Source organism: Aulonocara stuartgranti (genome assembly GCF_965226115.1).
Source record: "Aulonocara stuartgranti genome assembly, chromosome: 13".
In the NCBI taxonomy this organism is placed as follows: domain Eukaryota; kingdom Metazoa; phylum Chordata; class Actinopteri; order Cichliformes; family Cichlidae; genus Aulonocara; species Aulonocara stuartgranti.
The window spans coordinates 20,297,292-20,309,474 of record NC_138949.1 but is presented as its reverse complement, the minus strand read 5'-3'; the positions used below and the strand labels follow the sequence as shown (position 1 = coordinate 20,309,474).

General features: G+C 38.4%; 1 protein-coding gene across 3 annotated transcripts; it reads left to right on the top strand.

Moving 5' to 3' along the window:
- The first annotated feature begins 365 nt into the window (after positions 1-365).
- Positions 366-5,680, top strand: LOC309720451 (polymeric immunoglobulin receptor-like). Of its 3 annotated transcripts, none has more exons than XR_014280489.1 (8): positions 366-498; positions 687-1,007; positions 1,163-1,462; positions 1,598-1,658; positions 1,785-1,879; positions 2,003-2,037; positions 2,208-5,365; positions 5,612-5,680. XR_014280489.1 is itself a non-coding variant. In XM_082557407.1 (7 exons), the coding sequence occupies exons 1-7, from the start codon at positions 453-455 to the stop codon at positions 2,250-2,252; spliced, it is 903 nt and encodes a 300-aa protein (XP_082413533.1). In that variant the 5' UTR covers positions 366-452; the 3' UTR covers positions 2,253-5,487. The 3 variants fall into 3 exon arrangements, 1 of the variants encoding a protein (XP_082413533.1); XR_014280490.1 differs by lacking the exon at positions 5,612-5,680 and having other exon boundaries at positions 2,208-3,109; positions 3,277-5,487; XM_082557407.1 differs by lacking the exon at positions 5,612-5,680 and having other exon boundaries at positions 2,208-5,487.
- Positions 5,681-12,183: the final 6,503 nt, after the last annotated feature.

Below are 12,183 nucleotides of genomic sequence, written 5' to 3'. Positions count from 1 at the left end.
GTCAAGGAAAAACATCTCGTGCCTAAGACTCTACATACAAAGTTACAGTATATGTTCAGTGCAGATATATAGTGTATATAGGTATACATGTCATACAAAAATCCACCACATTATGAGACCTGGTTACGAGGTGTTACTGGTACTACTGTTCACCATGCGGTAACAGCCCCACAGCTAACAAGTCAGTAAATTTGACACACTATTATTAGCTTACTTTTTGTTGTTTTCTCTCAGTTTTCAAGCTCCACCTTTTCGCCACTTCTTCCAAACTAAAGTTTTCCTACAACGTGCATAAGCGCACAGTGAAGATAGGGGAGGGGCTGGTCCTTTGTCAGCTCACTTTTGTGAAGTGTTTTACATAGGAGGAAGAGTGATTGCAACTGCAGTGGCAGTGACATACTTAGGGTTGAAAAATAGGAAGTTTATACGGTTTTGTCTGCTCACTTATCAATATGGCTCTCTGTCTCAGGATTATTTATATCATCACTGGACTAACAGGTATGTGGCAGGGGCTTTTAAAAATTGCTTAGCATCTCTGTTGATTTTCAATTTCCAATAGTATTAATTTGTAATTTGTAATAACTTACCAAAAGAGATTTTATTTTATTAGCAAAACATTTAATTCTGAAAACATGTAGATAATCAACAGAACTATTCTATTAAAATGTGCATTTGTTTCTTTGCAGGAGTTCACAGCATAACTACAGTCAGTAAAGTATCAGTGAAAACTGGGAAATCTATCTCCATCCCATGTCTCTATGAGTCCAAATACAGAAACCATGTGAAGTACTTGTGTGAAGGATCTAAATGGAGATCCTGCAACGATGTAGTAAAAACAAACACAGCAGACCCTTCAGGAAAATATTCAATCTCTGATGATAAAAACCAATTTTTTTTTACTGTAACTATAAACAATCTGACAAATGAAAACACTGATTACTGGTGTGTGGTGGAGATTAATAATGGACCGGATTATGGAAAGCATTTTCAACTGTCAGTTACCAGTGGTGAGGTTCCATCTTTGTTAACATTTTAAAGTTGTTGTTATTAAAAGTTAATAGAAATAGACGTGAAGTCTAAATTGCCAATGGTTTTTCACATCTGTAATTTTTTTCCTTCTATCCACTCATTACTTTATTTATTTTAATGTTTGTCCTTGAAGGGACCCCCAGTCTCTATGTGGATCATCAGATGATTACAGGATACATTGGAGAAAGCATAACCATCAGATGTCACCACAGTAACTCTGGAGAAATGAAGTGGTGCAGGCTGGGCAGGAACTGTGTGACAGGATCATCTGGATCCATAGATGGAACAACAGTGACCACTTATATGAGCAAACCAAATGTTTTCACAGTGACAATGAGTGGACTACAGTCAGAGGACAGTGGCTGGTATTGGTGTGCAAAAGAGGACATTCAGATACCAGTATATTTAACTGTTACTGAGAAACCAATCACCAGTGAGTACTGCAAGTAATTATGAACTTGGCACATGTATCAATTCCAGCCATTTATAAATTTTAGTACTCTCAGAGATATTAGGTCAATCATTGTTACAGTACTCTAGTACTGACTGTTGTTTTGTTGAATTATAGCTACTGCCCATACTTGTACTGGAGATGGAACAGTTACCACATTAAAAAATAAACAACAAAGGTCAGATATGTTTTATATTTGCAGTAGATTTAGCGTCAGAACTGTTCTTTTGTCTAAAAATCTTTTACAGCTGAATATAATTATTATGCTAAACTAAATTATGTGTTTTCAAACTGCATGTTGCAGAGCTTCATTTGACCTCAAGATCCTCATCATCCGTCTGAGTGTGTTGATCTTTATTGTAATTGTGGTGTTGTTCATCTGGTTAATACTGAGACACAGTAAGTCTTGTTAAACTTTGATTGAAATCCAAACAATATTTACTTCAAAATCTTGAAACTGCATTAGGATTTATTCTGCATTGTTAACATAGAGTCTGTAACAGGTGCTTTGTTTTTTTGTAGAGCAGAGAAAAGCAGACTCATCAGCCACAGCAATGGTAAGTTATATTGATTTGTGTTCATCTGGACACAGCGTCCAGATTCAACTCTCTGGGATAATCTCCATATTATAAACATATTATAAAGGCTCTGTATGAAAAGAGTTTGGAGTAACCAGGCTGACACCTTTCAATCTTTCACTAAATTACATTTTGTTTATCCTACACAGGTGGACCAGGAAGTAATATACGCCAATGTGGGAAACATTAGATGACTCTGCGGTGGTTGGATGCATCAGCAGGGATGATGAGACAGAGTACCGGACTGTGGTCGACTCCTTTGTCACGTGTTGTGAGCAGAATCATCTGCAACTCAACGTGGCAAAGACCAAGGAATTGATAGTGGACTTCAGGAAGACCAGGAAACACTTGACCCCTGTTTCAATCCAGGGGGTCAGTGTTGACATTGTGGAGGACTATAAATACCTTGGAGTTCACATTGACAATAAACTGGACTGGGCTAAAAACACCACAGCACTTTACAGGAAGGGCCAGAGTCGTCTCTATTTTTTGAGGCGACTGAGGTCCTTCAACATCTGCCAGAAAATGCTCAGGATTTTCTACGAGTCTGTTGTGGCCAGTGCGATCCTCTATGCTGTTGCATGCTGGGGGAGCAGGCTGAGGGTAGCAGATGCCAACAGACTCAATAAACTAATCTGTAAGGCCAGTGATGTTGTGGGGATGGAGCTGGACTCCCTCAAGGTGGTGTCGGAGAGGCGGATGTTGTCCAAAATAAAGACAATGTTGGATAACACCTCCCACCCACTCCATGACATGCTGGTCAGTCACAGGAGCACGTCCAGTGAGAGACTGAGATTACCGAAAAGCACCACTGAACGACACAGGAAATCTTTCCTGCCTGTGGCCTTCCCCCAGGGATCAATAAAGTATTCTGATTCTGATTCTGATTAGAAGAAAATCACCTGAGGTAACCCTAACATACTACAACTATACATTTGTATTTGAGTATAAGCAGACTTTAACTTTTTTTTCTTAAAGAATGACACGACTGTAAAGTGTTCTGTTTCCACTCCTTTTGTTTGTTCAGTTGTTACCATAAAGAAACAAGAGGGTAAATATTAAAAGACCTGAAACCAAACACACACGATTTCTCACATACTGTTTCTCTCTTTTCAAATAATTTAGCTCATTGTCCTCATAAGACATGATTCGCTTTAAATTTGGTCACCTTGGTCTTTGCTTTTTCTTTCTAATCGTCATATTTGTTTCTGTTCTCAGGGTGAGGCAAAAGACACAGAAGTTACATGCAGCACATTAGCCAATCACTACTGAAATCTTTAAATATTAGAACTTTTGGCCTTTCTATCATTTTTATATCTACCTTTTACTGGTGTTTTTGCAGGACATATGCTGCAATGTTTTCTTTTACTGTCAGCAGATCAATCACCGAGCCATTCAGTTTTCCTCCATTTTCGAAAGATTTGCATTCTCCAAAGAGCTCACTGAACTGGTCCAGTAATGGCATTGTAACAGGACTGTAACTGACTGTTGCAACAAGTCAGTTTGTGAAATTTCTTCTCGCCTCAATCTTCCACAATCAACTCTAAGTTATGTTATTGCAACATGGAAAGATTTTGGAACCACAGCATCTCAGCAATCCATTGGTAGTACATGTAAAGTTACAGAGGAAGATTGCTGAGTGCTGAGGGATATAGGGTATTATCAATGTTTTGTTGACTTAAAACTCCAAGCCTGCTCTGACATCACCAAAAACCTTTTGCAGGAGCTTCAAGGCATGGGTTTCTATTTTTCTGACCAGGGTTCTGAGTTTTCTTGGGTTTAAGTATAATTTTTGTTTCTTATTTCTCATGGATCATGTTTTTTGTGTCTTGTTTGCCTTGTTTAGAGTTTTTGCTTTAATTTAGTTCATTATGTTGTAAGACTAGTTTATCTTTGATAAACTAGTCTTGATTAATTCCTTTCTTCCTGTTCATCCAAGCCCTTCCTGTGTTTCCATGTCTTGCTAAGTCTCTGTCCCATTTTATTTACTTCCTGTTTTCCTTGTAATTGTGTGTGTGTTTAGATTTATGGACATTGTTTTCTGCCATTCAGTTTGTTTTGTGTGTGCCATAAACACATTCCTAAACTTTGTGGAAAAAAAACGTTGGAACACCAGCAAAAACCAGTGCATAGTTGCAATATTTTGTCCCGTCTTGTTGACATGTTTGCGTTTGATAACTTACTGCTTTTATTATGTTAAAGTTTTTTTTTCTTTTTTTATCATATGGACTGTCTTTATGTCCTCGTGTACATTGGTCACATTGCTTTTTCAGAAAACAAATCATTACCTAATGTAAACAGATGATGCTTAAGGGAAAAAATGTGAATATATAGATGAGCAGGGAAATAGTTGATTGTTTCATTCTTTTTTCATTCCTTTAGAATGATGAATGTTCTCTCTGTCGCCTCTAAAATTTTGGTTTTTAAACAAGAACTCAAATTTTCATTTGTGACTGATGGAGCATTTACTATTTACCAGTTCTGGTATTATAATTACAGATAAGCTAACATGGGATGATATTCATTGATAAGACATTCATTGCTAAGCTGTTTTTATGGATGTGTAATTAGACTTAATTTATTCTCACTACCTGTTAAAGCATACAAAACTGGAAGGCTATATAATTGATTTTTTGTCATTTTTACACATGTATAATCTCATATTTATGTTGTCTTCTTTATCATTAAAGATTTATGGATACATCTGGTTTGAAAAAAAAAAGAAAAGCAGCCAATATCCAAAGAAAATATTAAAACGACCTTCAAAAGGCCTGAAGTACTCAAGATCATTAAAAAAAAAAGTCTGGAAGCAAAATACAAAGAAATAAGCAGTGACTCAAAACTTTTGCACACAAGTATGTAAAACTAATATTTAGACCTCGAGCTAATATTTATGCCACATAGGGAGAATCTCTCCAAACCCTCAGAACAACAGTTGTCTCGAATTTTTCCACAGTTACAGTTTCTTTAACCAGTATCCACTTCAACAAATCTAATACTTTTATTGAATATCACACTCACTAGCTGATAGGTACATTTATGCATATCATAAAAAGAAAATGATAAAAAGAATTTTTTTTAATATGTTGCTTGGCTACTCATTCAATGTTCAATGTTGATTCACACACAAGGGGGCAGGCTTTATCCAGTGCAAAGAAGGGCAGGGTGTGTATGTGTGTGTGTGTCCATGCTCAACTTATTGACAAACCTTGCAAGCTCTGACATCTAATTCAGTGTTACAGCGTTCAACTTACTTGGACTGTTGCTTCACCCTAACCCAGGAGTGTTAATTTCAAGAATACCACTGGTTAGTGCTCATTTTTGTAAATATTTTAAATAACTATAATTTTTTTTAATGACAAAGCACAAAACAAAGTTTTCTTTTATTTTTTAAAGGCTGAATATGCTCTTTTTCTTCAGAATATGGAATAAATGCGAAGACTGACTTTTCAATACATTTTCCACTTATTACTCTATTTATTTTGATTTTATTTATGTATTTATTTATTCTTAATTGATTTAATTTGTATTTATTTGTTTATTTTCATTAAAGGTACCACCAGTCTCTATGTGGATCATCAGACAATTACAGGATATTTTGGAGAAAGCATAACTATTAGATGCCACCACAGTAACTCTGTTCAGTGGCTTTAGTGTAATAAATGAACATCATAAACACAAACATTGTCAAGACAAGTGGCATGGAGAGACATTGATGTTTCCCTGGATTACCTGTCATCACATCTGTGAGACGGTAAAAGGTCTTAACATCCAGCGTTTTGTGAGCTTTTGAGTATGTGCATTTGGTGATAGTAAATCATCTTTTTTCTTAATCATAAATATAATTAAGTTATGTTTAATTGATATGGTGAATGAGAAATGAGGGTTGACTAATGAAAATTATGTTAATGTCTAGATTTTCTGTGCATAGACATGATCCAGCTTCGACCGTAGCAGAGAAATGTGTCACCAATTCAATATTATATATGATTCCTAATAAGAGAAATGGTATTAAGTATGATGTACTCGTTCACCAAAGAAACATTATTCATATGTGATTTTGCTGACAGTTAATTCTGCTTAATTTCTTCATACTGATCAGAATATCATCAGGTATAAGTTTTTCATATATATCGAATAAGACGATATCATTTAAATGATGATATTCCTCTGTATTTGAATTAACGAGAGATTATGTGAAAATAGATGTTCATGTGAGAATGAGCTAATGTGAAGTATACAGTATTCATCTGTGACGGATTGTTCATATGGAACAGAATTTTTTATGTTAAGAATGACATAGAAGAGAACAAAATGTAAATAAGTGATTTTATTGTTTTAAACTATGTATGTGGAAAAGTCAGATAGAGAAAAGATGATAAGGTGTAGCTGGGGATCGGTTGTTGTCAGTAAGGTAAATTTGATGTCACAATAGGTGATTATTATTTGATTCTGTTCTTGTTTTTCTCTGGCTAAATTGCTTTAATAAAATATCCTCCATTAAAGAAGTCTAAGTTGTGGACATTCCCTTTTTAACACTTTGTGAAACAGTAAGGGGAAAAACCCGAGTATTAATCCATTTTAGTGTGAGTCAGACTACTTGTTCTTTTTATTAAGAAGAATTATCATAAAAGAATTACAAAAATTTGAAAAGTCAATACCTACATTTTAAAATATTCAGTTAACAATAACTCAAAACAAATGTGACTTATTAAAAATAATAATACATCTGAGAAACATTTTATATATACGTGTTATTATCCATCTATCTTATGTATGAAATATTTTTGAGTTGTGTTATTATTTTTGAAGCCTACAGTGGCTGTTTTACTGTAAGTCTGCTGTATATTTTGATGATACCTCACCTGTATGATCCACTTTAAATGCTTGAATTATTTCATAACCATATTTGTTCAACGATTCAATGATTCAAGGAAGCTGTATTGTCATTCGCATCACATGTTTACATGAGGTAGAACGAAACTACGTACACACGGTTCCTGAGCGAAAAGAAACAGAATTTTAAAAAAACCAGATTAAAACAAAAATAATAACAGAAAACAATGAATAACAATAAAATAACAATAACAATATAAAACCGAATAACAAGTAATAAAGTAATACAAATAAATAGAGTGCAATAAATACTTTAGCAGCAAAAGGGAATAATGACCAGCATTGATAAGGTGACGATGTCAGTAAGTGTCAGTAGTGATTAAGGAGCTATAATAACAGTTCTTGTCCATTATGCATTAAGAAGTCTCACAGCTTCTGAAATAAAGCTGTTTCTCAGTCTGGTAGTTTTGCATTTAAAGCTCCTCAGCCTCCTGCCTGAGAGGAGCGGGACACAGAGTGAGCGTGCTGGGTGAGTGGGCTCCTTCATGATACAGGTGGCCCTCTTCCTGCATTTGCATAGAGCATAGAACACTCTCCACTAGTGATTTTCGATTCGTGAACGAATCGTTCAATACTCGAGAATCACTTTACTGACTCGTGAATCATGATTCACAAGCCCAACTGACTCACTGACTCATCCCTGTTGTTGTTAGCAAACTAATTCCATTAGTAGAAATATATCTAGCTTATAATTACAATTGTGGGGGGGGGGGGGGGGACAAAAGCATTTCTACTCTGAACTGGAAGAAAAAACCCTGAGTAGAAGCTCACATCAAGAAAATAGCTCCTCGGTTCAGAGTAGCATCGCTCTGCTAACATGCTAACAACACATTTGATCTACTCACCCCCTCCCTTCCTGTGCTGAATCATAGAGCGAACGAATCACTCACTCACTCACTAACCCCCTCCCTCCTGTGCTGAATCGTAAGCGTAAGTGAATCACTCAGCACTCACTAACCCCCTCCCTCCTGTGCTGAATCGTAAGCATAAGCGAATCACTCAGGACTCGCTCACCCCCTCCCTCCTGTGCTGAATCATAGAGCGAGCGAGCGAATCACTCACTCACTCACCCCCTCCCTCCTGTGCTGTATCATAGAGCGAGCGAACGAATCACTCACTCACCCCCTCCCTCCTGTGCTGTATCATAGAGCGAGCGAACGAATCACTCACTCACCCCCTCCCTCCTGGCTCACAGCTTCTTCTTCTTCTTGGTTGGAAACCAATGTTAAGGCGCATTGCCGCCCCCTGGCTCACAGTTCAGTGGACATTTAGATGAGAAAATATATATTTGACACACTTAAGGAAAATACTAATAAAATACAAATAAACAAAATAAATGTTTATTAAGCAATTTTGATAGGAAATTGCTTAATTTTAGAAATGTTTTTGCTCTTTTTCGCTCTATAAAATAGTTGTTGTTTTTTTTTTTTTGAATCATTCATCTTAGCAGTGGGATTTACATGAAAAGAGAAACAAATTAAGTTTGAGTGAAAATGTAAAATTTTTGCACCCTCTGGTCAACTGACTCAGTGAATCAAATGACTCAAAAAACCCGATTCATTTTGGTGAGTGACTCATTAAAACTCGATTCAGTAAAAAGAATCAAATTTACCATCACTACTCTCCACACATCTATAAAAGGAGATGAGAACAGAGCTCTCAAGCGGAAGTGTTGCATCTTTACTTAAATTAGGAAATAGAATCAAGTGTTTCTCTGTTCACTCACAAACATGCCTGCCCACCTCACTGTTCTGCTCATCTTTAGAATAGAATAGAATAGCCTTTATTGTCATTGTACAGAGTACAACGAAATTGGAGTGCCACTCCCTTGGTGCAAGTTTCAATAATAAATATAAATGTAAAATATAAAAAATACAAAAAAACAATCATAAGTACTCAAACAATAGTATGTACAATATATACAGAATAGCAGCATTAATATAATGACAGTATGAATAGCAGCATAATATAATGACAGTGACGGTATGGAATAGGTTCAATTGTTTTTGTGCTTATTTACTACGGTGATAGCTCTGGGAAAGAAGCTATCCCTGAATCTGTTTGTCCTGGTTTTATGTGACCTGTACCGTTGGCCTGACGGTAATAGTTCAAACAGTTGGTTGCTGGGGTGAGAGTGGTCCTTGATGATATTGCCAGCTCTGCTGAGGTACCGAGAGTTTGCAGTGACCTCCAGGCTGGGCAGAGAGCAGCCAGTGATCTTCTGGGCTGTGTTGATGACCCTCTGCAGTACTTTCCTGTCTGCAGCTGAGCACCCTGCATACCATGTTGTTATGCCGTACGTTAGGATGCTCTCTATGGTGGCTCTGTAAAATGTCACCAGCAGCCTCTCCTCCAGGTTGTTCCTCCTGAGCACTCTCAGAAAGTGGAGACGCTGCTGGGCCTTTTTAACCACCGCTGTAGTATTTGCAGTCCAGGAGAGGTCATCAGAGATCTGCACGCCCAGAAACCTTATGGAGTGTACCCTCTCCACACAGCTCCCGTGAATGTAAAGTGGGGCCGGGTCTGCTCTACCCTTCCTGAAGTCCAAGATAAGTTCTTTAGTTTTCGTGGTGTTCAGTTGGAGGTTGTTAACTGAACACCACTCAGTCAGTCTGTTGACCTCATCTCTGTAGTCCGACTCATCCCCCCTTGAGATGAGTCCAACCACTGTGGTGTCATCCGCGAACTTTATGATGGTGTTTGAGAGATGGGTAGGGGAGCAGTCGGATGTGTAGAGCGTAAACAGGAGGGGACTCAAAACACATCCTTGTGGAGACCCGGTGCTGAGTGTGATGGTGCTGGACCGGTGGGGGCCGAGTCTGACAGACTGTGGTCTATTTGTCAGGAAGTCCTTGATCCAGAGGCAGATGGGGTTGGAGAGTCCCAGGTGAGACAGTTTCTGGACCAGGATCTCCGGGATGATATGATTGAATGCTGAGCTGAAGTCCAGAAAGAGCATTCTCACATAGCTTCCTCGGTGCTCCAGGTGACTCAGCGCAGTGTGGAGCGCTATGGTGATAGCGTCCTCGGTGGAACGATTTGTCCTGTAGGCAAATTGGTGGGGGTCCAGAGTGGGAGGCAGACCGGCCCTGATGTGCTGACAGACCAGTCTCTCAAAGCACTTCATCACTACAGGCGTAAGTGCAACAGGCCTGTAGTCATTTGGGCTGGCCACAGCTGTCTTCTTGGCGATGGGGATGATGGTGGAGGTTTTGAGGCAGGGCGGGACGGTGTTTGATGACAAGGAAAGGTTGAAGATTTTAGTGAAGACTCCGGTCAGTTCGTCAGCACATGCTCTGAGAACCTTTCCATGTATTCCATCAGGACCTGCCGCCTTCCTGGGATTCACTGACCTTAGAACACACCTCACTTGGTGCTCCCTAAGTGTTAGTGTGCCAGTGCTGGGGGCGGGTGGAAGTGGTGTGGCAGCTGAGGGCCTGGTCGTCTCAAAGCGGGCGAAGAAACGGTTTAGATCCTCAGCCAGTGAGGCATCAGTCCTAGATGTTGCCTGGTTATTGCTTCTGTAGTTGGTAATGTGATTGATCCCCTGCCACATTTTTCTGGGGTCGTTGTCAGCAAAGTGATCTTCAATCCTCCTCCTATAGGCAGCCTTAGCTTTCCTGATGCCTCTACTCAGGTCTGCCCTGGCCGCCCTATACGCAGCCCTGTCCCCTGACTTGAAGGCAGTGTTGCGGCTTTTTAGGAGGGATTGCACTTCGCTATTCATCCAGGGTTTTTGATTTGGAAACACCCTGACCCTTTGTTGACGGTGACATTGTCAACACAGTTCCTGATGTACGAGAGTACAGTGTCCGTGTACTCCTGGAGGTTGTGGCTGGAGAATAAATCCCATACAGTTGTTGAGAAGCAGTCCTGCAGTTGAGAAAGGGCTCCTTCAGGCCAGGTTTTTATTGTCTTTGTCTGGGGCTTTGTTTTTCTCAGCAGGGGGGTGTAGGTGGGGGTGAGGGACATGCAGAGGTGGTCAGATCCAGCCAGGTGGGGGAGGGGTGTCGCTCTGAAAGCATGCTTGATGTTTGAATAGACATGGTCCAGTGTACTCAAAGGTCATCACAGGAATCATTTAAATACTTCATGTTTCACAAGCTACTGCCAGCAGATGACAAAACTAATGATTATAAAAATGTGTGATGACAAACACCAAAAAACCTTCAGTGTGACTATTAAAAATTTGACATATTAGGACAGTCATTAGTGATGTGTTGTGATGAGATCAGGCTTTCTGTAATTTACATTTTCACATTCGAGACAGGAAGAGGAAGTAACATAACATAAACTGGTTTAAAGTATTCTCAGTTATCCCCAATATAATACAACTATGTCTTTGTATTTAAAAATATCAGCACACTTTCCCCCCAAAGTGCAGAATAATAAAACTATTTTAAATGCCTCAAAGTGTAAAGCATTCAATTTCTATTCTGACATACAGGTCATTTAGTCAGTGATGTGGACAGCATGTGCAGTTAAATTTTAATCATAAAAGATATGAAATTGGCAAATAGTAAAAGAAGTAAAAACAAATCAAACTGTTTCTTCCGTCCTGTGTTTCCTTCATTTGCTTGTTGTCCTAGTATGTCATGTTTCCATTGTGATTTAATCACCTTTTTGTTGCTTTTCCTTCTCAATTGTCATATTTGTTATGTTCTACAACAGGGTGAAAAACGGTCACAGAAACACACTTTAGCTAATCAACACACCTTTTTTTTTTAATACTAAACCTATATTTGCTTTTTTATCCATATCTATGTTATTGGACTCTTTGTCACTCACTGCTGCAGCATGTTGTGTGCTCACATCATCTTGTAGCCTATTTTAATCGCCTGTATATAACAACATTATAAAACCCTTGTGCTTTATTCTTAAAAACATACAGCTTTATTGCACAGTTCTTTGTTACGTTTGGCTGCCTTTAACATCATTGACACGATGCCTGGTTTAAATGAAATAAAGAAGCATCAAAAGCATCAACATCAATGCATAATCCTGACCTCTAGTTTCAGGATTTATGAGAACTCACAGCACTTGTTTACCTTTTTTTGTTTTTAAATTTCACTCATGTACTGTCAGTGTTATTCAATATTATGGGAATGCATATTAATGTTTTCTTGTAGCAATAAGTAAATCAGTCCATAAAGTTGTCAAGTAGTGGTCGAGAGACCGCGGAGATTGGCTTTAAAAGTAAGATCCACCCACCTGTTCTTCGCTCAGACG